General features: G+C 41.5%; 1 protein-coding gene across 2 annotated transcripts in view; it reads left to right on the forward strand.

Annotated features, from left to right (window-relative positions):
* UNC5C (unc-5 netrin receptor C) overlaps nt 1-24,343 on the forward strand; it is a 270,036-nt gene that overhangs the window by 152,218 nt on the left and 93,475 nt on the right. For both annotated transcript variants that reach the window (XM_075708767.1, XM_075708768.1), the window contains exon 2: nt 20,130-20,351. In XM_075708767.1, the coding sequence (XP_075564882.1) occupies nt 20,130-20,351 (222 nt within the window). The remainder of the gene's footprint in view (nt 1-20,129; nt 20,352-24,343) is intronic.

The raw sequence follows: 24,343 nt of genomic DNA on the forward strand, positions 1-24,343 counted from the left end.
GAAGGCCGCTTGCTACTGGGAAGACTAATTGTGTGCCTGAGTAAGTACAGAACAGTGGCAAATGCTCCCATTTGCATGTACATTCAGTGTGTTAGCCCAAATCCTCTAGTCCCAGCTGACTGCAGGACATCTTATCTGACGCACTGGAGTGGCTCATCAGTTGGTACTAGGCAGTGACTTACAGTAGCCAAGAGTTGGATAAGAATTCATTTGACTCTGCACAGAAGCCCATTTCTGCTGGAGGAATAGGAGGTAAACCACTTGAGAACACCAAAGCAAGCCAGTAAAGATGCTCTATATTGTGTACCTGTATTTCAGAATAGGACTGGTATTATTCATGGAATAATACTAGTAGGAGGAAAAGCCTATGTTAAAATGGAGCAATGGCATAATGTAGATGTCTGTAATTTGGATCAAAACACAGTACAATTATCCCCAATCAAGAGTTATAAATGCAGCATATTTAGACTTCAGTTCAGAGATCCATGCTTGTCAAGGTAGGGAAGTGCTCACTGTCCAAACAAGCTTAACTCTCACCACCCCCAGTTAACAACCCTATCATTACAAGTGAAGCATTTAACCTTTCTGGTCCTGGATTAGGTTACACTGATCTTGAAGGGCAGTTCTTCTAGGTTTTTCTCCTCTGTGGCTGCGTGATTATGTTGCGTTCCCATGCCTCTAGCCTTCCCTTGGACACACACATTCCCATGTGCTCTCTCTGCAGTATTCCCTTTTTCTGCCAGGGTCCCCCACCCCACAGCTGTAAATGCCTTCTCTCTTTTTTTCAAGACTGCTGCCATCTTCTCTTGGTATCAAGAGACTGGTGACAGAGCTGTGCTATCATGCCCTCTCTCTACATGACCATTTCCTTCATTATTTTCAAAAAAGTGAAGTTGCCTTTTTCAGGAACTAGCTGTAGTTTCAGTTCCCCTGTGAATAATGGGAGATAAATGTTCTCAAAATAGCCACCTATCAGTGGGTAAATTATGACCTTTGTCCCTTTCACAGCAATAGGAAATTATGGCCATTTGGAAAGATGGCAATTCTACATTAAATTCTCTATGGTGCAATCATGTGCTCATGCTGCAAAAAAATAAAAAGTGCTCAAAGTTAAAAAGAATCACTGGAAAAATGCTAAAACGTTCCCTTCCTTCCCACATGCCCAGCTTCTGCATGCTTGTTCAGTGAGTCCCTGGCTATTTCTGACTGCATAGTATCTAGACATACCGCAGCTTGCATTTATCTTAGGCACCACTGGTACAAATACTGTTGAAGATCCAGCATTGCAGATTGCGATGGAAGCTAAATATCCAGGGTCCCAGGTGGACCGGCACACAATGTACTGAAGACAAACCTGTCACTTATTCATTGCTTCTATTATCCAAGCCATACAGATTAAAGTGGCTCAGTGCCTGCAAATACAATTCAAATTGTGATGTAGACCCAGATTTAACTCAAAGGGATGCATAATGCATCCATCTTATTCCATAATGAGAAGGAAATGCTCTGACACCCACAGGCCAAATTTCTTGAAGGGCTCATTTTAAAATAAACTCATACATTAATCAGTTTATTTGCATTGTCTCGGAAAGAAACAGTTCTTTGATCAAAGTCATAAGCTCATTATCAGTGGAAGGTCAAGTGTCTTCCTGCTAGAAGTGTAAATACTTTGTTGCATCTGCACCTAAATTCTGTAATTTTGGGAAGGCTATTGTAGACACGTAGCCATGGCTTTAACTTCAAGGCGACGTTCGCTCTGTTCTAGATGCGGCGTGAATGCAGTGAAAGGTCATCTTTGCCCCTGCAAGACTTTAAAATGTTAAGAAGTAAAATAAGAGTGGAAGGAATAAAGATTACTGCTACGATCCTACGGACCGAATGGCTTACCCGTGGTTACTCAAGTTGCCTGTGGCAGAGCTGGGATTGACCTCATAAGCCCTGCATACACATCTGTCATGTAGCTCAGCATCCTTCCCCTCAGGACTTTGTCACCGGGTTTATGTTATATTGGGCTGGGCTTGTTTCCTGTGTGAGATGTTAAATCTTTCTTTTCATGCCTGGCAGGAGCCTGCTTCATGTCCTCACGTAGGATGTTGAGAGCCCAGGGAAGGGCAATAAAGGACGTGCGTCAGGCGCGAAGTCTTGCTCCCACCTGACTGGCACATCCTTGCACAGAGAATTGAGATATCATTGCAACATGGGACACAGCTGTTGGTAGCTGTAATATAGTGTGCTTGCAAATTTCCTGGCAAAATTGATATAGTCAGCACACAGTATGCTTTACAGCAATGATAATCAAATGTTCCATAATGATGTATGATTGAAAAATAGTGCTGGCACTCCTGGCCCTGCTCTCACAGGTTCTTCACATTAATGGACAGCTTTGCCAATTTTCCCTCTCCACCAGAGGGGAAATTCATCCAGGCAGCTGGGTTGCATTTAGTTTTGCAAACCTCAGGGCATACTCAGTTTGCTCTAGAGCGACAGGACCAGCAGCGCTGTGCGTTCACGGAATATTCCTGAATCATTTCTGAAGCGCACCAGGTACTGGCCGGGGCTATAATGCGGATTGCTGAGAGCTTAGCGCAAGTCACAGCGGGCGACTGCTTGTAAGGATATGTGAAATAGCAGCGGCTGCGGCTAGCACGTGATTCAGGGAGCACATGAAGACCATCCTCCATCTCTCCTGCTTCTGTCGAAATTCTGCAGGAACTGTTCTCAGTACAGCCACTGGAAAGAAAAATAACAGGCAGCTCTCAGGCTGTGGTGGTGTTATTTGGCTGGTATTGACTGGCAGTACCAGGACACTGCAGAACTGCCTTTTTCTAGCTGTCAGCCGATCAGCTGTGACAGCCCTAATAATGGTTATGTCAGGAGGCAAGTAAAGAGATGCCACAAATGGATTGCACGTGTATAATTGCTTCAAAAACAAATCTGTTAATAAAAGGAGACGAGAAAATTGACAGGAAGAAATGGCTTATTGCATGCTAATTTTCTCCAGCTTTCATATTCTCTCTCTCTCTCTTTTTTTTTTTTTAAAATTCAATTGGGTCACTTCTTCTGGGGAGAATCGTGGTCAGAAAATTGAATGTGGGGAGGAATTCTATACAATAAATAATTACAATGATGTGTTTTTCCCAACAAGGATCAAGTTCAGGCAGATGGATTTGGCTGAAGAGCTGTTACCTATCTGATGACTGTTTCAGATTACATTTACCCTGTTACAGTCCTTTGAGTTTATAGGCAAAGGAGAAGATAAATGGAGTGGCCCAGAGAACATAAAATCTCTTGGCCCACATGTCTTCAAAGGTCCCATGATGTTGCTGCACCTGCATTATCCCTCTAGAAGAAACAGAAGATGCTGCAGCTTCTTGTTCATAGAAATGGTAACATCCACAACAGAAGAAAAGGATTTTATTTTCCCAGCCCACAGCCTATCAAGATCCATGTGGGTGTTCCTGCATTAAGATGTTTTGCCTTCTGCACCATCTCAGTAAGGTGGCTAGTGTACATAAACGGGTATTTACAGAGTGTGTAAGACTGATTAATATCTATATGTAAGGCGTTGAAACCTGGGTCGTCCCAGAAATAAGATAAGGAAGCCCTGAAGCAAGGTAACAAGAGAGATGAATGGATATAGCTGATGAGACAATAAGGCTAGAAGTAAATAATTTGAGAAGATTGTACCAAATAATGGGATCAATGCTACTCCTGATGAAGGCAATAGTTTTCATATGACATTAGTGGAAGCAGCTGCAAGACCAATAAATACAAGCTCAAGAATGCCCATTTTGGTGCAAGTTTTTATTTTTCAGAAGGAAACATTTAGTTATTCTTTCTAAAGAAAAGCATCTCTTTACATATATATGTGTGTATATATATAAAAATATATATATATATATTCCCCAAATATATTTAGAGCCCCCAAGTCTCCAAACTGTCAGCTGTAATGTGAGTCATTCTGATTGCAGGAACAGCTGGAACCCCTCCTGAGCTGGGGCCCTATCATGATGCTGATGTACAAATCAAAATCACGTGTACCCTGCTGCAGTTTAATGGTAGAAAAGGTCAGTGTATATGCACCAGGATCTAGATATTCAGGTAGTTTTATGAACTTTGTTGACAAACATTTGTTTAGTTCAGGGTTACAGACAGAGGTATATTCTGACTTGCAGAGCGTAGGTGGAAACAGCCAACTGGAAAGGACCTGTTTGGAAGAGGCGGGGACTGCAGTATGGTTTATTTTTTGGTTTATTTCTGGTCTAAGGTTGCTGAAGATGAATGTTCTTATTGTAGAAGTCGGATGATACCTGAGAGTTGTGAAATTAATTTGTGCTCTTGCTGGCTTTGTAATGAACAGTTTTCTGTTGCATGAATGTTGGCATCTAGACTGGTCACAATTTGCAGTCTCAGCAGAGAGCCAAGGAGTCGGATTGCTTCAGAATAAGGTTTGCTCTTTTAAAGCAGTCTGGTAAAGTTAAACAAACTGCTTTAAAGGAAGAATAGAGTCTAAACTCTGTAGGCTATGGCAAAAATCTCAATTCAAAGTGACAGCCCTACCCTTAGAAAAATTTGTCTAGGTGATGATTAGGGATAGTCTAGAAGAGGGAAGACTAGACTGAGATTTCAAAAAAGTGGGTTTGACTCCTGATTCAACCAGTTTTCAGTCTGATGGGGTCTCTGTGCTGTAAACAAAATAGGAAAAGAAAAAAAAAAAATCTTTGTTTCCAAGATGCATGAGACCACTGCTGACAGGGAAATGGACAGGTTCTCTGGCAGGGGGGCAGGATTACTGTGCACTTGCAGAAACTCCTCGATGTGTCCATTTTTGGGTGTTGGAGCAACCAGCCTACCATTTTTGCTAGTACTTAATTCATGTTACAAATACAAATTTCAAAAAATGTATCTGGGAAACAGTTCTTTTCAGATTTGTAAGGAGATATTAGAAATGGCAAATGATAAGAGCAGTAATACAACCAGGGAAAGTGGGACAAATATGAAGAAAGATTTGAACAATATGTTTTGATGTTATTCATTTACAAAGATAGAGCAGACTCTTTTCATAGCTGACTGCTGCAATCTGTGCTGGGATAGTTTATGGCTGCATCAGTTTTTACACTTCCTCAAGTTGTTTGGGGATGTAGCATTTACAGTATGTTATTTAAATACAATGCATGCTTTGTATTCATGCTTTCCTTAATTAAACATTCTCCGCTGTGGCTTGGGGTTCAGGAGAGCAGTCACTGCATGAGCTCTCTCCGCTTGAGCAGTGAAGAGCAAGTCACTGTACATGACAGCATTTCATCTCTGTATGGCTGGGGACAGTAATGCACGAGCAGCAGGTGAAGGCATTAATCTCCTTAGCTATCCAGAAATGAACTGTCATGTACAGCAACTTGTTCTCTGCTGCTGCTGCTACCTAGTCCCCTCTCCTTCTGCGTCCAAGATTACCTTTGCATACATTAAGCATATTCTTGCCATTTTTCCACCTGGGAGTAGCAGACCAGGGGAATATGAAGCCAGGAGGTGCTGCAGTGCATGGGGCCAGGCAGTAGCGGTGGTTGTGGCAAGTACGGAGGCAGTGGGGATGCCACAGGACATCCCTCTTCCGAGCCTGCAGGTCACAGGGTTTGAGGGGTGCTATGGGGGAGATCCTCAAGGCTTGAAACAAGCTGCTGTGTGTGGGGTGGTGGAGAAACAGGCCGGTAATTTGTTACCTCTGAAGCATGTGCAATACATTAGAGTGTGACCCCAGTACACTGGCCCATTTGCTGCCTGGCTTACATGTAAAATAGCCGTTTCCCAGTCAACTTCCAAACCCTTTGGGCTTCTGCTCACCTCACCAGTCCTACATGGGAAGGAGGATCCTGGAAGAGAACAAGTCACTTAAAAACCAGCTCCAGCTGTGAGTGAGTAAATAATGCAGAGCAGTCTAACTTCAGCATATTGGCAGAGATTAACGTAATAGTGTGGGGTTTTTTTTGGGGGGGAGGCAAATTCAGGTTTAGTTACAGTGGTGGGAAGTGCTGTGCTCTGTTTAGTGTTGATAGGGTGACAGTGTACACTACATGTTACCAAACAGCAGAGGTGGACTTGGGAAAGAAGCAGCTCAGCTAACAGAGATTTTGTTCATTAACAGGAAGCTACAGCCCAGACTCCCGAGGCAAAATGCTGACTGTCTTGCTCGTACAATACCTGTTTTCAGCTGTGCTATAATGCGTTTTGGCATCAGCGCTGAGTACAGTGGGAATCCAACCAAAATACACCCCTTGCTTTAAGTATTAGCAATGAGCTTCTGAGGTTTCTTGCATACAATTACTACCCAAATGCACAGCTGCTGTTTTAATTTAGATATTAATTTGCTTGTGTGCTGTGATTTTGCCACTTAAAAGGAAATGTGGCTCAGAGAGTGAAATGGAACGATTGCAAATGACCTTTTTGGTGTAAAATCTTCACATACTATGGCTAATAATTAATGTTATATGTTTTCTACCCTTTCTGCCCCAAGCCCTGTACAGTGACAGAATGTGACCTTCTACCATATATTTACAGATGTTTGATTTAATACTACTGTGCTCTGCTGGTCACAAATTAGAAACCTGCTGAATGAGGCTGCCTAGCGTCAAAATGAACTTGTGCTATTCAAGCCAATTTTGCCAAATGAAGAGCAGAAAAAGCTTTTTAAAGTAACTGGAGAACCACTTTAAACTGCAGTCTCTGGTTAGACTCTAGAATAAAGCGGGATTACCTCTTGCCTAATTTAAATACTAGAATATTATTACTATTGCATGAATGCATGGATTTTGCATGAATGTGAGTAAACTAGATCTGTAGTTAATTATTCTGAGAGTTATAAAAGTAGGTACAACTATTCAGGTTCGATGTTGGCTTTTGTGAAATTTCTGTCCTCAATCATTTTCTTTTTCCACTTCTTGGGTATTAATCTTTGTCCATTTGTAACAGCATAGGGAGATTCCTGACCAGTCAGGTTTGCTGAACTTGAGGAAAAAAGAATGGGAGGGATGTGGCATTAAAAAAAAGGGGGGTAGAGAGCCTAGAGGCAAGAAAGAAGAGGATAACAATGGGGAATAAAAGATAGGACCAGAAACCCACGAAAAAGGACGAAGAAGGTCAGAGATCAGAAAACAGAAAGTGAGACTGAAATACGTATGTTTTATGCTCAAAGCGGTCAGATAGCTTAGGTCTGTGTTTCTCTAGTGACAGCGTTTATGACCAGGACTCGACAGATTCAGCTTGGGCTGGATATCAGTTTCCTCAGAAAGGCTGGGGATGATGAGGAGGGAGATTAGAGCACTGATTCATTGCTCCCCAGCTTCAAGCTGACCTGCTGAGGAGTGCTGAATAAATAAATACGATACAGCAATACAAAACATGTCCCACAAAGCCTGCAAATTAATTGCATTTCCATTATTCCTCTAGAATGTTTCTTTTTCTTTATGTTTTGGATTCATTTGTTAACGTTGCTGCAGTGTCTTTTGAGTGCAGGTCCATATTTTAAAAATCAAACCCAAAGGAATCTATTTGCTTCTGGTTAGGGCCAAGGCTCTGGCAGCACAGTTACTTGTGCAAGGAGTTGAGACCTGAGAGATTTGCAGTTTTGGACTAGACTGAGATACAGACAAATGCGATTTCGTGGAATAATCTGGGCTATTATTGAAAGATACCTCTTTCTTTAGACACAAGGGAGTCAATGGCAGGTATAAATGACCACGTGTCCCAATACAGGCAATGCACATTCAAGAGACAGTTTAACACTGGCTAAATGATATTGTCCTGAGTGCTATACAGTGTGTTAGCACCTGTGGCATCTACAAGACAGAGGTAGATATCACCCAGTGTTTCTTATCCCTGCAGCTAGAGGCAGTCAAGCTAGAAACACTTCAAGCCGCCTTTTTGCTCTGTTTCTGCATGTGTGCCTTCAGCTACTGAAACTCAATACTGCTATTATCTGACATACAGTTTCAGTTTCAGAGTGCTTCAGTCCAAACCAATTCACAGAACTGAGAGGAAACGGCGTATGTAACTTGGTAGTGAGTCTTTTGCTTCTCAGGATATGAAGCCCCTCTTTCAGTGGCATTTTTCTGTTGGCATATTAAGAGGTATCAGTCTCTGTAGGAACCTTACATTAAAAATGGATGTGGCACACAAGAAACTATTTACAGATAAGGAAGGGAAGCAAGTCAGTGTGTGGTAGATCCAGGAGTTAAACTTCGGCTGCTGGTCTCTGAACATCAGCACCGTCTGTCTCTCCACAAAACATCAGTGCTGGATCTGTTCTCAGCACTTGCTGGGGATTTCACTACTTTAACTACCATTGCCAGTCAACTGTGATTACTGAGTGTTCAGAAGGTTTCCTTTCCTTTTTCTTCCTTTGTTTGTTCTTCCTGTTAGTGGCCACGGAGTGAACTTGAATTTGGAGGCAAAGGGTAGGATGGTGGCTAGGAGGGGTGACCACGCACTCTGCTGGCACTGGAGTTTCACACGCTGTGATCTAGAAGTTGTCTGATAGTGCACATCAGAGCTTCCCATAGGCACTGTGCATTTGTTATCTGGTCTTGACAACTTCTGTTTGAGCTATCTTAGGTGCTCCTGATAATGGAAAGGGTGATACTTCACAGGCACATGGCACAAAAGTTGAGTTGGAGGTATAGCAAAATCAGGAGCCTGCTGTCTCAGGTTGCTCTTTGAATGTTAAGGGTTTTTTTTTTAATTGTTACAGCATTTGACAGTAAGAAATCAGCAAGACTTAGGAAAAAAGTGTGAATGAAATTAGTCACTGGAGGGGGAAATTTCCCATCTGTAACTGAATATTTCAGACCTTTCATGGACTCCTGAAATAACTGTGTGGATGCAGACTGTTTCTGTAACTCATGTGAGAGGGACTGTACTGCAGTTTCCCCTTGTGAGTCCTGGGATCCGTCCACCATAGTTTCCAGCTTTAGAAAATAATAGCGTGGGTCTTAATGTCAATGAACTAGCTGCATTCTCCTTCCATCATCCTTCATTTGCTGAGTCTACTGATGGTGGGGGTAGAGTGGCAAGAGGAGAGGATGTGCTTTTCTGTAAATAAACGTGTGCTCAAAGAGGTACATTGTCCATGTGTTTCCCCAAATAAGCAGGCTCTGCATGGAGGGTGATAGCTGATTAAATCATCCTGTATGTTTCCAAAGTAAATAAGTCTTTCTTGCTTTCATTTTCCCTCAGAGAGAAATCTTTGTATTAAGATTTGGTTGAACACCTTATTATTAGCTTTATTAGTATATATAGTACACACAATCTGTTGTTATTTGCATAGATGCAACCATGATATGCAACCAAGCGGACCAGTGCTTTTCATCTGCTTACAAAGTCTCGTGTATTTACAAAACTGATTGCTAGTCAAAATAAATAAATAAATGTCTGAGTCATGTTTCTGATCCTAGGCAATAATCTGTGTTCTTCCACCTGGCTCCCTAAATACGGGGGTACTTAATTCAATGAGAAGATATTTATCTTTTCTTTCCCTTTTCTACTTCTTTTAAGGATTTTTTTCCCCTTTTCCACATCTGGTGCTCAGATTCCCAAGTTCCCCCCCTCCCTTTCCCCTTCTCCCCAGAAGCTCCTGCTTAGAATTTAGCTAATGGATTTCTAAATCAATTTGGACTTCTGCTGGGATAGATCAGCCTCATACAAAATAATTTATGGTTCTTGAAAAATTGGCTGTGGATGAAATTAGGTAACTGGCACCAGGCAAATAATAATCTCATTAAGATCTGTGGAAGAAAGTAGTGAGTATGTAGATATTCATGAGGACTAATGTTAGTCTCAGGACACCAATCTCACCAGGATGCCCCTAGCCCGTGGAGAGAGCCCTTCAGAGCACCCAAGGTCAGGCTCCTGCTCCAGATCCTACTCTTCAACCTCTCCATCGATACAGAGGGAGACTAGTAGCAAAACTTGCATTACCTCCAAAATAGCCAAATTTTGTTCCCTAATCATGTCATAAACATAGATTTGTTTGTGGGCCTTTGTGTAGCTGTTGTTGGCTGCTTAGTAAATGATGCTGACAGGTATTTTGGAGAAATTTTGAAGAAAGAATCTGAGTACCGAGATGTTTACTCAGTTTGAAGGTAGTGAATTAGATAGAGTGCTACCTATTAGGCTGCTACATCCATTTTGCAGATGGGCCCCTGAACCTGGCAGAGTAGATTTTCCCAAGGTCACACAAGAATATGACCAGGTGGCCATACGACTGAGCTATTATTTTAGGTATAGGCAAGTGTCCTGTGTTTCTCTGGGATGGAGTTGATCCCACTAACTAGATTAACTGTACACTTCAGATAGCTCATGAAATCAGGATCCATGTCATCCCGCTAGATCTCAGTTTTATTACTCATGAGTTGTTGGATCATCACTCTTTGCTGAGAAAAATGCTTGCATTGAAAGCATTAGAAATCTGTGAGCAGAGCTCTACAGCAGTTTTAATAATAGGAAAAGTAAGGATAAAAGTAGCCATTCTTGCTAGAACCAAAGGATTGACATTTTAACCCTAACATACAGATGCAAGAAGCAAGCTTAATTATTAATATGAAACAACATAAAAAGCTAAGAAAGTATTTGCAAAGTACCACATTCAGTTACAGATCCTTTTTCAGGCTAGCAGTATGGGACTCCTTTCATTGTGCCCTAGCCATCAACAATACATTGCACACAGATTTATCTACATTAAACCAATGTGTGCTGTGTGATATGATTTACCACTGGCCCTCAAATCCATCTGCCTACGGCTGACTACTCTCTAGCCTGAGCTCTGTCATCGTTTCTAGTACATGATAGAGCCTTAAGAAATCCTCGCGTGAGAAAAGGTAGGATCAATTCTTCATTTGTTCATCATATTTGGGACACCACATTCAGACCGTTGAAATAGCAGTCAGATGAAGAACCTGAGTCGGAACTTTTAATTGTAGAAGTACATACAGAGTTAATTATCCTCGGATTTTTCCTGAATTGTATGCTTTGGACTATACCCAGGAAACTTGTTTCCAGTATATGTTGAGAATATGTTTTATGTGCTATAAAATGCATCCTACCGTCTAACCACAAAGGTTAAGTTAGGTCTTGTAAAAAGAGATTTTTCATATTATTGTAACAGGCACCTACTTTCATGTTCATGTAAATATAGCAGGCTCTGTCCTGTGTGACAAAGAGTGCCTGAAGGGGACTTGAGAATGAATAGGTTTAACAAAAAGTATTTTAGCCTAAGCCTTGTCCATCTTTAATTAGTTATCAGGGTTAAAGGAGGGGTCAAGAGCCTGGAGCTGCTTCAGGACTAATGTGTCAAAGGAAAGTGAAGCCTAACACTGAAGAGGAAATGATGCTCCTCAGAGGTTTAATAATTTTTTGACCCTGTGTCAACCATTATGACTACTAATGGCAGCTGGGGCAGAAATGTTTCAAATTAGACTTTGCTTTGCAGGTGGTTAGGAGGGGATCCCATGCCATCATACAGACCCTTCACAAGCTAGAATTCAAAAGGAAAAAAATGCATTTCAGTTTTACAGGCGGGATGGAAAATCTCATGGTCTGACACTGAAGTTTCTCCGCTGTTCATACGTTGCCTTCATATCAGAGAAAACAGAACTAGCAGTAATATGCAGACAGACTGCATGAACTCTACCAGCACAACCATGTCTAAGAGGAGTCATGTTAATTTTCTAATTAGATTAAATGCCCGGAGCTCACACTTACAGTGTGTGCGCTCGACAAAGTAACGCTTACATGTGTACAAAACATTCTGTGGTTTTATTACATGTCAGAGTAAGGGAGATAAAGTTTCGGAGACAGTCTGCATCCCACTTTTTTTTTTTAAGCATGAATATTTTATTAGTTTTAAACAAATGGAAAGAGAGAACAACAGGACAAAGGAAGGCAATCTTGCACAGGATAATAATTATGAAGAAATGTCCCTGATGTCATGTGCTGTTTGCACAAGCACTGTAGTTCTGTTTTCAGGTGCTGTACTTTTGATAGCCTTGGCACAGTAACTGAGCCAACCTTATCCAGTAGCTCTGTAGAAGCACAACAGTGAAGTTTCCATCAGAATTCATGAAAGCGTTGCAAAGAGGGATGTGACAGACAGTGCACAGGACAGGGCAGCAGAGAGACAGGACCTTTGCCTCTTCACTCGGCATTTCACACTGTCAGTGCTCGTAAGTCAGCCTCACCCTCCCATGATTTGCCTCCATCCTCTTTTATCTATTTATATGGTTAGACGGCCTCATAGTAAATAGCACTTGCAGATTACTGCATTAGATTTCTTATACTGACAAAAATTATCATAAACCTCATTGCCCAAAGAACAGCCTGGTGCTCTTCATATGTAATAGAAAGTATTTCCATTGCCTTGCGTGAAATCATACCATGTTCTGGCATTTTCCTACACCGAGCCCAATGCTAACAAGTATCTGTACCATCTCTTGCATGTTTAGGCAACAGCTGGTAGTCTGACAGACTTTGACTCAGGGCAATGATAAAGTTCTGCATACAGAACCTTAAATGTTGTGTCTGTGTATATACCCACAGTTTTTGTCTTGGATTCACAATGGGATGCATAAAGAAATATCTTTCTCTTTAAGAGGGCTGCAAGAATTATTTTGAGGACACGTGTTTTGTCTTTGGTTTGCCTCTGATCTGATTGATGATAAAATTGCCATTAGCCTCAAGAGAAGCAGAAACTTTAATTATAATTATGAATTAAACGAACTGGGGGAAGATGCCTTTTCCCCAGACAGTAATATATAACTTGTAAGCTGCTTTATAAAGCTGGTACAGTCAGTGTTTTCCTCATCTAGACCTGATTCTCCTTTTCCTTACTCTGATGCAAATCAGATCTGTCTCCACTGGAATTAATCGTTGATTACCAGCAGTGCAGTTTGCCAGGGTAAGCCAGACAAGATATATTCCAACCATTGACCTGAGGGAAAGAGATGGTGTTATCAAAGCAGGGGAAATGGAGTACAAGCTGATTTCTGTAGGTAACATGGTTGCACAGTGTTGACATTGGCCATGGCCAGGTGACAACTGTTTACTCCTTCATCTTCCTCTGCCGTTGGTTTTATATCTGACTGTGCAGCATTCATGTGAAATAGGAGCACGGAGAGAAGCGCACAACGGGGCGAGCCTCCGCTCAGCATGGTGCTGCCGGCAGGGAGCACCAGCAGCCGCTCGTTTGGCTTCTTTGACTGTGCAATGTCCCTGCTTTTGAACCACAGCTCCTAGTCTTAGCAGACACCCTGTCTAATGCCAGGTCATGCACTGCTGTTAGAAGGGAAAGCATGGTGTTTTCTTCTCTCTTTCTGCTTTCTGAGAAAGGCTAGTCGAGGTAAGATGGGCATAACAAACACAATTACTATATTAGGCATTTGGTAGCCTTTTTATTTATTTGGGATGTCCAATGTAGTAGGCTTGTCATTGAGTAATGGACACCTCCTTCTTGAACTCCTTAGCTGAGCCAAAAATCCAGTATTTCAGATGTCTTAGATGCCCATCATCTGGGCTTTAGAAAGGGCTCCAGGTTGGTTCCTGTGGCTGACAGTGGATCATGTATTGCTTCTGATGCCTCTGTGGAAGTTGCTGCTTTGGCAGGGGTACAGGAGGACAGGAAAGGATGTGTTTGGGATTTGTTTGATGTGTGTGTGTTTTGGGTGGAGACTTTTGCCCAGCAGCCTTCTGATCTATACGTAGCCACTCAGTGGATATGTTCCTCATTCTCTAAGTGCATGCAAAGCTTGTGTTTAACCTCCTGGGGATGTGTTTTTCAGCTGAGATCTGCTAGGAGGGTCTTCACCAAGTCATTGCAGGTGCAGAGGAAGTTCATTCCTCTTTGCAGGCTTTATTTATTCTGTTTCTGGACTGAAGTCACCCAAAAAAGATGAATATTGCATGCCTTATCGATTTCTCTATCGCTTTTCCCAGACCATGCCTGCACTCTGCTTTCCCTGCTGAAAAAAGCATTTCATTTTCTGGGTGCTCAGTAAATTTCAGTCTGAAATTCCCTTGACCTTGCTCCCCTGAGAGTTCAGCAAGCATCTGGTTTGTGGGCTGCCACAAAACCAAGCCTCGTCTTTAGGCACGTAAAGGTCTGCAGTGAATTCAGCAACAAGCAAGCAGGTGCCAGCCTCCCAAGCTAGCCAAATACTGTGCTGTTATAAAATTGGGCTATTTGGTGAAACCTTCCACTTTTTAGATGCTGAAGAATAATGTATGCCTGCCTTATTGCATGCCCACCTTGCAGACAGCTGGAGGTAGAGCTGACAGAGGATGAGTGCTGAGAAAGCCATCCTCCTCCTCCTCTTTCCCCGGGCAGGGCAGGAAAATGTGTTTTCTCTTTCGGGGCATGGGCTATGCTTTGCTGTGCCCATTCTCTGTCCCTGTGTGGTCTCCAGGGCTGAGGCAGGGATGAGAGAGCCCTCTGACATGGAAACGACTCACTAGTAATTTTTAGAAAAAGTCCTGTTTTCTCCCGTTTCTCATTCAACTTGGCCTAATTTTGGATTCATAGCGCCATTGGTGTTACAGGGCTCTAAGATGGAGGCAGGCTATATGGCATACAGGATTTTTTGCTTCCTTGCTTCCCATTTGATGGCACCGTGATACCGCGTGCCCTTCCTAGGCGGACAGAAAACCCTGCAACCAAAGGGCTTCCAGCTGAGTAATTTTCCCTCCTGAAAATGTGTGTGCTGTAAACCAAACCCTTGCCTCCCTCCTGATAAGCTGCCTTACCGAGCTAGCACCTGCTGTTAATTTCACAGTACAGAGTACTTGTTGCTCTAGAAAGCTTTTTAATCATAACATTAAAAAACTGAACAGAAATCCCATCCATACAGTTAACTCCAGCTGCCTTTCTTGCAATGCATGGCGAATGATCTTGCCGAGTGATGGGCATCCAAATGCAAATGGAATTAGCTTTGCAGCCATTCATTTTAAATTGCTCTTGAATCATTCTGAAGTAAATTCCATTTGAGAAGAATTTGCTTCAGGTCTTGCACAAAGAGATAATGGTCCAATATATCATGATCTAAGCAATAATAGTTTAAGTCTCGCAGTTCAGAAATATAGTGAGTTATATGCTGGGTTGATGAGAATTAAAGCTTGATATATAGTAATAAAACTAGTGATCTAGAGATGAATAGATTGGTGTACGGAGCACAATATTTTCCTGCCACAGATTAGAGTGAGGATACTAGTCCATAAAAAGAGAAGTATATCATAAAATCTCCTTTTTCACTTGTTATGCATGAAGAGCTATAATATGTACAGTTTTACAAACAAATGCATGAAAACAATAAAGACCTTTCCTAACATCAAATGTTCCTGACTTAGGCAAAGATTTGTTTTACCTTAAAAGATAATTGAACTAAAACTAAAATTCCCATGTGTGACAGTCCATGCCAGCTTCTATCAATGCTGATTTCAGTGACACTTCACCTATTCCTATAGATTTTGCATTTGACTTGCCTTTAAAAAAATATATAGTTTTCAGATACTACAGAAGACAAATAAAAGAGCATATCTGTATTTGGGCTAGCAACTAAAATAAAAATTCCACATTAAGTTTATAGATTAAAATGGCTTTTTAAAATTTATTTTCTTAATATGAATGAATTGCATGAGTGAAACCAGTTTAGCGGTGTCATTAATCAGGTCTTTTGTCTTGCTAATATAAATCAGTCAGTAACAACAGATGGGCTGTACACTTTATTATGTGAAAATAAAGATGAATGTGACATACTGCAGAAGTAAACTTGCAGCTCAAAGTTACTGAGCACAGAAGGGGATTTGTTACAACAGGGGAGAACAATGCATGCCTCGTATTTGCGTTTGATCAAGGTTGTAAGGGGAACTTGCTGCACATGACATAATGATTGGAAATCAAGTACGTGAATTTTTAGTGTTTGTTTGTGTGTGCACTCCCAGATCATTCCCAAATGGTTTAATTAGCTTTTTTCCTCCAGACAGAAGAAAAAATGTCTAACTCCTTAGGAGAGTTAAATAAGACAAATATAAAGTTTGCTGCTTTGTTGCGCTGTCAGGAGATGAACATTTTAAATAACCAGTGAGAACTATCACAAAGATTCAGATCAAAGTCTGAGGCAAGATTTATCGCCTTGTGCAGAGATGGAGCACGCAACGAGAGGTGACCCCCATCCAAATTACAGGCCCAGCAGGCCACATGGTTGTATCACAGTCATCCCTGAAAAAAAATAAGTAAGAGTTTGGTCTTTGTATGGGCAGAGGAATGACCTGTGTTCAACTGGAGCTGGTCAGGAGAAACTTTGATGGAAGTGTTTGTTAGGTTGTTAGAAACTGTGGCCTCATGAAAACTCAGATTCATGAGATTGCTTTGGTTTTACCAAAAGTTGGTTTTGCAGAGAGTTGCAAAAAGTCTCAACACAGTCAAATGTCCTATATTGACGTTTTCAGAGGTAAATATCTGTGTTGGATTTTTAAGAATATGTTGTTATATAATTACACTGCCCTTATAATTGTGCTCACATGTTGCTGCAAGCATTATAATGAAAGCATAACAGCATATCAGTCTAATTAAAAAAAAAAAAAAAAAAAAGGCAAGGATTGGATCCAAGATGCGTGTTAAGGTTGTTGTTTCAGAACTCTGTCCCAAATCAGCAGCCAAATCAGCCAACCGTCCTAAGCCGTGCTGCAGCTGTGCCTGTTGTGATGGGCAAGCCATCACGAGGGGATTTAAGGTTCCTCCTCCTCAATGCAATCTCATCCTCAGAGGTGAGTACTGCAGCCCGGCACAGGGGGACTGTGGCTGCACACCCTGTCTACCTGTAAACCACCATCCTGTGACCCACGCCAGTGTGCCTGGGTGGGAGGGGAGCGGTGGTTTGCCGTCCCGCAGCAGCTGATCCCATCTCTTTGGGGAATGCAGGGAACACCAAGTGACTTCCCGCTGCGATTCACACAGGCTGATAAAGCTGTCTGTTACCTTTCAGCAGTGGATAGCAGGAGCGAGGGGCCCTGAATGCTAATGCAGGTAGGACTAGCTTTGCAGTGTGATTGGGGTTTTTACTGACAAACACAGAAAAACCCAGTCGTGGTCGGATTCTGGATGGTCCTCTTAAGAATCTACTCCGTAAAAAAAGTTAACTCCAACGTTGCTACTAATAGCAAGAGTACGAGGGCAGGGATTGAATGAACATACTCCAGTTTAAAAAGCCCAAAAAATCTGTCTTAGCTACTATCTTAAATTTCTTCTAAAAGTGCAGTTTTTAAATGCCAGTTTCCAGGCACAAGGCAACCTCTGCGCACTCTGTTTGTGTGACAGTTTAGGAATGGTTTCCATCTATATCCCTAGCATTTAAGAGCAGTTCAGATGCCTTTCGATAGCAATGAGAAAGAGTGTAGAAAAATAAAGCTGGGCTTTATTATTGCTTAAGAAGAGTAAGGTGGAATTACAGCAAGAAGCCAGTAAGTAAACTGGCTTGTACCTGACTGCGGGATGCCAGGCTGGTGGAGAGAAACATCTATCACCACAATCAAAATGTGAGACTAGGTTGATGCGTAGTGGGCAGTACTGTGAATCCACTTTAACATAAAAATAATATTTAAACTTTAGAAGCAGTTACCTCCAGGAGGGAAAGCCAAAGCCCACACACATTCTCCAGGCTGATTAAAGAAATAATTTTAAAACCCACCTTTTTTCTTTTCTGCAATGTGCTGATCCTTCCTTTTAGACTTTCTAGTTACATCTTTGATAAGATGCAGTTAATTGGTCAGGCAGCGTAAGTATTGTCTTTGATAATGTGCAGAAATCTAGTGGTTAAAATAAATACATTTGTTCTTCCAGTCACCAGAAATTAGTGAAGCAATACTTGTTTAATTATAAAACATATGTGTGCTTTGTTAGTTTCCATCTGTCTGCTCGCTGATTTGCAATTAAATGACCAGAAGAAAAAGATACGTCCTGTGGCAATTCAGGGGAAATGATTCATCTCTAATGTTTCTGCGTTGTGGATGTCTATGGAGCAGCGTATGCGAGAGGGAGAGGGAGGGAGTGGGGAAGAGGGGGGGATATGGCCAGAAGGGGATGAGGAATGCTGAAAAGCCTCTTGCTTTGGTTCAAACAAGTTTTGTTGTCATGAAACCAAACGTGGACTCCCATTAACTTAGTGTAACTCGTCTTTCTCTTTGGAAAAAAATGAGAAGCAAAATGGAGCAAGGAAGAAATACCAAACGGGGAGAGGAAATGGGACTGCAGAAAAAGGAGGCTGGTGTGGTCAGAGTGAAAAGGAAACTGCAGGAAAAAAGGAAAGATGGGAAAGTGATAAAAATTAAATTTAATTTGAATATTCAGAGATGATTAGTTGGAGATGGAAATTGAATTGTTATAGTTCGTCACAGATTTTCCCTTTGCTAGAAAAATCTCAGGCCTTACTTAGTGGCCCTTTCTTCTATCATTGAACCAATTCAGTTCTATTAACTCTCAGGGAGTGATTTGGTAGTGAGTCAGGCCTGTTCCTCTTTGTAAAATGAGACATCCAAAAGGGCAGGAGTATTTTTAAATTAATATAAAGGGAAAAAAACAAACAAAAAAAAATGGTGAACATATGTTCTCTTCATAAATAGTTCAAGAGGCTCACAAAACCTTTTGCTGTGTGAGGTATTCCCATCACTGATAAAGACGTACAGTCTACCTCTGTATAGCTACACGGATAGGTACCATATTGCCTTCTCCCCCGTCTTCTTCATCTGTTCCTGTTCTTTCTTGTCTTTCTGCAAAACCAGTAGCTGGAAGGAGAGCCTTTCATGCCCCTTGTAATTCTGGACACAGCCTGCACAGGCATGTCTCAGGTATGGGGAGGTAGCCACCTGACATTTCATCTTCATGAAGACTGGCAGGGAGAAGATACCCAGTCTTCCACAGTATTTTTAGTTTGATGTTCTGTGGTGTTTTATTGGTCATCAGCAACATCCTTCGCTGTGTATGATGATAACTGCTTCAGAGGCAGAAAGGGGGAGATTGAATAAGGCCTTCAGGACTGTCAGCTTGCTGATGGTGGATCTGTCAGTAGTTGGTGCCCCCCCACCCCTTTGCCACTGGGAGCCTCTTGGATGTTCTGATGTCCACTGACGGCAGGTGGGGAGGTGGATGGGAAGAGGGCTATTCTCCGTTGAATTGGTGCTTTCTGATGTGGAAGACTTCCTCTGCAGAAGGGGACAGAGGGGTTGTAAAGGGGGATTTGTGAAGAGGGAGGGAGGGAGAAAGGAAAGTATGTGTTAGGTGTTTTCAGTATTGTCTCCTGGGTGTTGGATTCTTTTCCTCCTTCTCCAGACTTCTTACGTCGACTTTATTCATTACCAGCAGCACCAGAGAGGTGCAGAGGTTCCTTACATCAATAGCATGTGTCTGCGTTGGCCCAAAATGTCACCATCTCACAGCTGCTCTACCCCATGTCCCAGCTCCCCGTTCCTCTCCATAGTGAGGACTGCGCAGACCAGTGTACTACAAACGAAGTAAAAAAAGCATAGCTTGGCACCTTCATTAGCAGTCTTAGCAAGAGAGTCAGAGTATGAACAAAGAGGCACAGACTGGACTTGCATTTAGTCATTTGCCCTTAGAGCAGATTTCAAATTGTTCATCTGAAACGAAAGGCGCTATTTCCTATTTGTACCAGCCCCAGCCAATACTAGCTATGTGCATGCACTTGATTAAACAGTGCGATAAGTCACTATTGAAAAGTGTGACCTTGAAGCCTCCAAAAGTTTCTACTATTTCTTTTTATGGTTTTGCAGGCAACTCTCCCAAGCACTAACATAATGCTTTATTGCTAGTATTGCCGACGATGATAACAAAAGGCTGTTCCCAGACATGTGAATGTGCACATCCCTGTCACAACACATAGGCGAAAGAGAGCTCAGGATGTAAAGAACAATTCCTTCCAGTCTGAAAACAGCAGTGCATTTAAGCCTCGGTCTACGAATGCTCCTAAGATAACGTTTTATTTGAAAAGTATGCTCCTTTTGAAATTTTCAGAAAGCATTTGTAAGTGTTTGCCAGCTGAATTTTGGTTGTTTCATTTGTCCTTTTTGTCTCGTCTCTACAGATGATGATTTTTTTCATGAACTTCCAGAAACTTTTCCATCTGATCCTCCAGAGCCATTGCCCCACTTCCTCATTGAACCTGAAGAGGCTTACATTGTGAAGAACAAGCCCGTGAATCTGTACTGCAAAGCTAGCCCAGCCACGCAGATCTATTTTAAGTGCAACAGCGAATGGGTTCATCAGAAGGACCATGTGGTGGACGAGAGAGTAGATGAAACCTCTGGTGAGTTTGTGTTATGTCATGGAGGGGTGAGAATTAAAAAGCATTAATATCAAGCCCACCATTGTAATCTAGCAGCTATTTCATATGGCAGCTACTTTTCTTTACTCTTGATACAGCTGTGAGTTTTGTATCTGGCATTACTGAACATTAGCTGTCACAGCACAGAGGTGGTGTCTGCATCCAGGTCAGTTAGTAAAACATGATTGTAGAATACCGTGCCAGAGTTTGAAACAGAAAAACTAGGAGGACCGCGCACAAACAAAATGGAATTGCTTTCTCAGACAGGTCTACTCCCTGTTCACTTCCCCAGTGTTACAAATTCCCAGTGGTTGCACTGTATCGTGGTCACAGACCAAGAACCACATTCTCCCCAAAATGTCGAAGAGCAATTGGGTTGTTCCTAGAATGATGTTTTCTTGGGGAGATTCAAGGAAAAAAGGAGAAAATTAATCAGCTTCCAGCAAGAAAGAAGGAGAAAGCACACCTGGGCACAGTTTAGAGCAGTGTATTGATCCAGAGCAAGCACCTGGCTGTTATTCCACTACACTTTTCTGCCTGCTCCATAGAGCCCATATGAAGGAGGACTACAGCAGGTTAGTAAGGAAAAGAAAAAAAAAAAAAAAAAAGAAGCAAGCCAAGAGCCTTATCCTTCCTCAGTCAGTACCAGAAATCCCACTGACATTCATGGAAGAAAAATAGGACCCTCATAGTACAAAAAAAAAAAAAAAAAGAAGAAAAGGTTTAAAAACTACAGTAATAAACCAGCATAAATCAAAGATATGATTGTTCCTGTTTGGGAAGACTGGTAATCAATAGAGTTTGAGTCACATGCCAGGAGAGGAGCGGGACTTACTGCTGTTTTGATGGCTCCGAGAAATAACGGGATACCAAGCAAGAAGGTACCTTTCATTTGGGAATTACACCACCACTTGGTCTAATTACTTCGAAAAATAACTCCACCAGATGTCTTGGAAGTCTCTTGTGAACTGGGTTTTATTTGTTTCAGCTCATTTATTTGCACAGAGATCAAAAGCATAAGCTTTTAACAGTACTGTGGTGCTCTCAGCTTGAAAAAGAGAAGGTGGGTATAGGAAGAAAGGCTGTAGAAAAAATGTGTATTAAACTTTGGGCCTGTTTATTTGTTTGTAAGAATTGGCTTTTCCAACAAGTTGGCTGCAGCAGAAAAACTAAAAAAAAAAAAAAGAAAAAAAAGAAATTGTTGTTACTTAATACATCTTTAAGTTTCTTCATCCATGGGGGTCCACTGGAATGAAGAAGGACAAGCAGAAGGGCAGCTATCACTGTGTTAATTTTTTAAGCTTTTATTAACATCAGCATTCAGAAACATGAAAATGTTTCGCTACAGGTGAATTTTTTTACTGCAGGTGAAAAATCCATTCTTTTTTCTCAAAAATCTCATTGTAGAAAAAGTTTATGATGCCGTAAAGCAAACTGCATTCTACAGATGTAGAAGGCCAGTCTTGAAAAGAGATGCATCTGAATATATTAGAGGACAAATGTTTTGCATAACAAACAGCAGCAATTATATGCAAATGAAACCCATATCCAATTAGAGATTAACATAATGTACTGGAGTTTGGGGTGGGGGGAGGGTGTCAAAAGCTGTGCACATCAGATTATTAGCACAAGAGCCTCAAATCCAGTCACACTAATAGCTTGTTAAAATGAAACTGTCATCAGAACCTAAATTTGTCAGTCAACCTGGTTGTTGCCAAAATGTTGATTAATGCATGTCACGGTTGCAGTGTTTGTGCACTTTCCTGTAAGCAGACTGACAATCTAGGGGTCGTAGCATGTAGTTAGTATCGAAATGGGTAAACAATGCATTTAAGACAGTGGTAAAATAATATCTTCTTCAAAGCAATGGAAGCTCGGGAAAATATATCCATTGCAGTTGGAGCTGGAGAAAAAGTTGCAGGAGACGCTGACTGAGGATTCATTCTGGTGCCTGAAGAAGGAAGCACTGGCTTGGCAGCTTGCACCACTCATGCTGGCAAAGGCCTTTGACTCTACCACTTTTGAGGCTATTTTGGTTTCTTTTTGCTATTTTTGGCTAGCTAGTGCAGTAGTTGTAACCTAGGGCACAGCGGCAGTGGCTGAGCTGCTCAGGGGGTTGTGTAAGGATGGCAGCCCAAGCCTGCGCTGCTGCTGCTGGCTTCAGGCTTGCACTTAGAGAGGCTGGAGAAATTGTCCACAAACCAGGTCAGGTCTAGCCTTTGCATGGGTAACCTGGGGCTCAAAGGGATCGCGGTTACACAGTGTTTCTGCTGGGTCAGTCATGTAATCCCAGCAACTGAAAACTGGGTGCGTTCTTCTTTCCTGATATTTTACCATTCTTAAGGTCTGTTCTGCCTAAATACGAAGAACACCGTTCTGAGGTGGTCTTCTGCTGCTGTTTTTGAACCAGGCTTTCTCTTTCGGTTCTTCAGGTAGAAAAGCAAAGCAAAGGAAAACCAGACAAACAGACAATAAAAGGTATGAAAGAGAAAAAGTAAAGGTCACCTGTGCTTTCTTTTCTAAAGCAGGAGTAATCAGGAAGAAAGAGGACTAAAATACAGGTGTGATGCTAGTGGTACATCATCTTGGGATTGTAAATGATGCATGAAAGAGAGAAATAGGTTTTGATTTGCAAAAGATGATGTGTTCATGGACTTTGAGCCTGTGCCCAGGAATGAAATCTATGTAGAGATGATTAACTCTTTCTATAAGACAAATTTGTTTCTGTCATTGATAAAACCAGAGACAACAGCACAGCGATAGCAGAGGCACAAGAGATGGAATGAGAGTGCAGCTGAGCTCTCATTGAAGAGAGCTGCTAGATAGAAGTGTTGAATATATTAAGAAGGTTAATTTTTAAGAGAGGAAAATAAATATTTATATCTTTTTCCTAAGTATATATATTTTTTTTCTTTGTAACAGAGAGAAGGTACAAAATAAGGGTTATATGCACTTTGCGCTGTGAGATATTTTTAAACAGTAGGTAAAGCATTGCTGTAAAGAACATGTACAGGGACTCTGTGGGAGTTGTTGCCTTCTGGTTGGAGAGGATGAGAACAGTAATAGTGACAGGGTGTTCTAGTACCACTTTATTTAATTAAATTAGCCTGAAGAGAGAGCCTTGCGAAAAAAATTCCAATGATCGAGTCTGAGAAGCCAGAAGCTTTACGTAGAAGATCATCACATTCAGTTTTTAATCCTCAGACTCGCTGGAATTTTTCTTCTTTATGGAAAAAGCTAAGCATTTTCATAAAGAAGTCAAATGGGTGCTTTGAAAATTTTTAGTGCACATCTTTGACTTTCATTTCCTGTGTACATGAAATAAAGGCAGGGCATGGTCTTTTTTATGTTTTCACTGGAATATTTTCCCATTAATGTGGAAAAATACATGTAAAGAATGAGAACACTGGTTTTAAAAAACAAAGATGAAAGTTGTTTTGAGGGAACACATATGATTTTATGGCTGACTGTCATAAAAGATAACAGCAACGGAAGTAAAAGGAACCCTGCAGAACTGATGCTTTTGGGGCAAGAAAATTCCATTGTCACAGGGCAGGAAGCTCAATAGCATCAATAATTGTTAGAGCAATTTGTGTACATTTTCCAAATTACTGTACCTCTGAAAATGACTATGGCAAAAGATTTTATTGTGCATTTGTGCTTTTTATGGAGAAATGTGTTCAGACACACACACCACAATTCTGCAGTGGTGGGAGAGTCGTGAATGTATAGAAAATCAGTGTCCTGCACCCCTTTCATTTGTCGAGAAGGATTAAATGCTGCTAAATCAAACCCCACATCCCAGTGATGTACAACAGAGAAAAATCAGGACCACAGGGGCCTTGTTTTGTCTTTTCAGTATGGATATGCATTGTAATAGTTTCTTCATGACTATTAAGGTGAAATGATCTATAAAACCCCTCTTGCCCTCTGCAATGCCAGTGACATGTTCTTCTTCTCTCTCCTTCAAGCAA

The sequence above is a fragment of the Pelecanus crispus genome, chromosome 4 (assembly GCF_030463565.1).
Source record: "Pelecanus crispus isolate bPelCri1 chromosome 4, bPelCri1.pri, whole genome shotgun sequence".
Taxonomy (NCBI): Eukaryota; Metazoa; Chordata; class Aves; order Pelecaniformes; family Pelecanidae; genus Pelecanus; species Pelecanus crispus.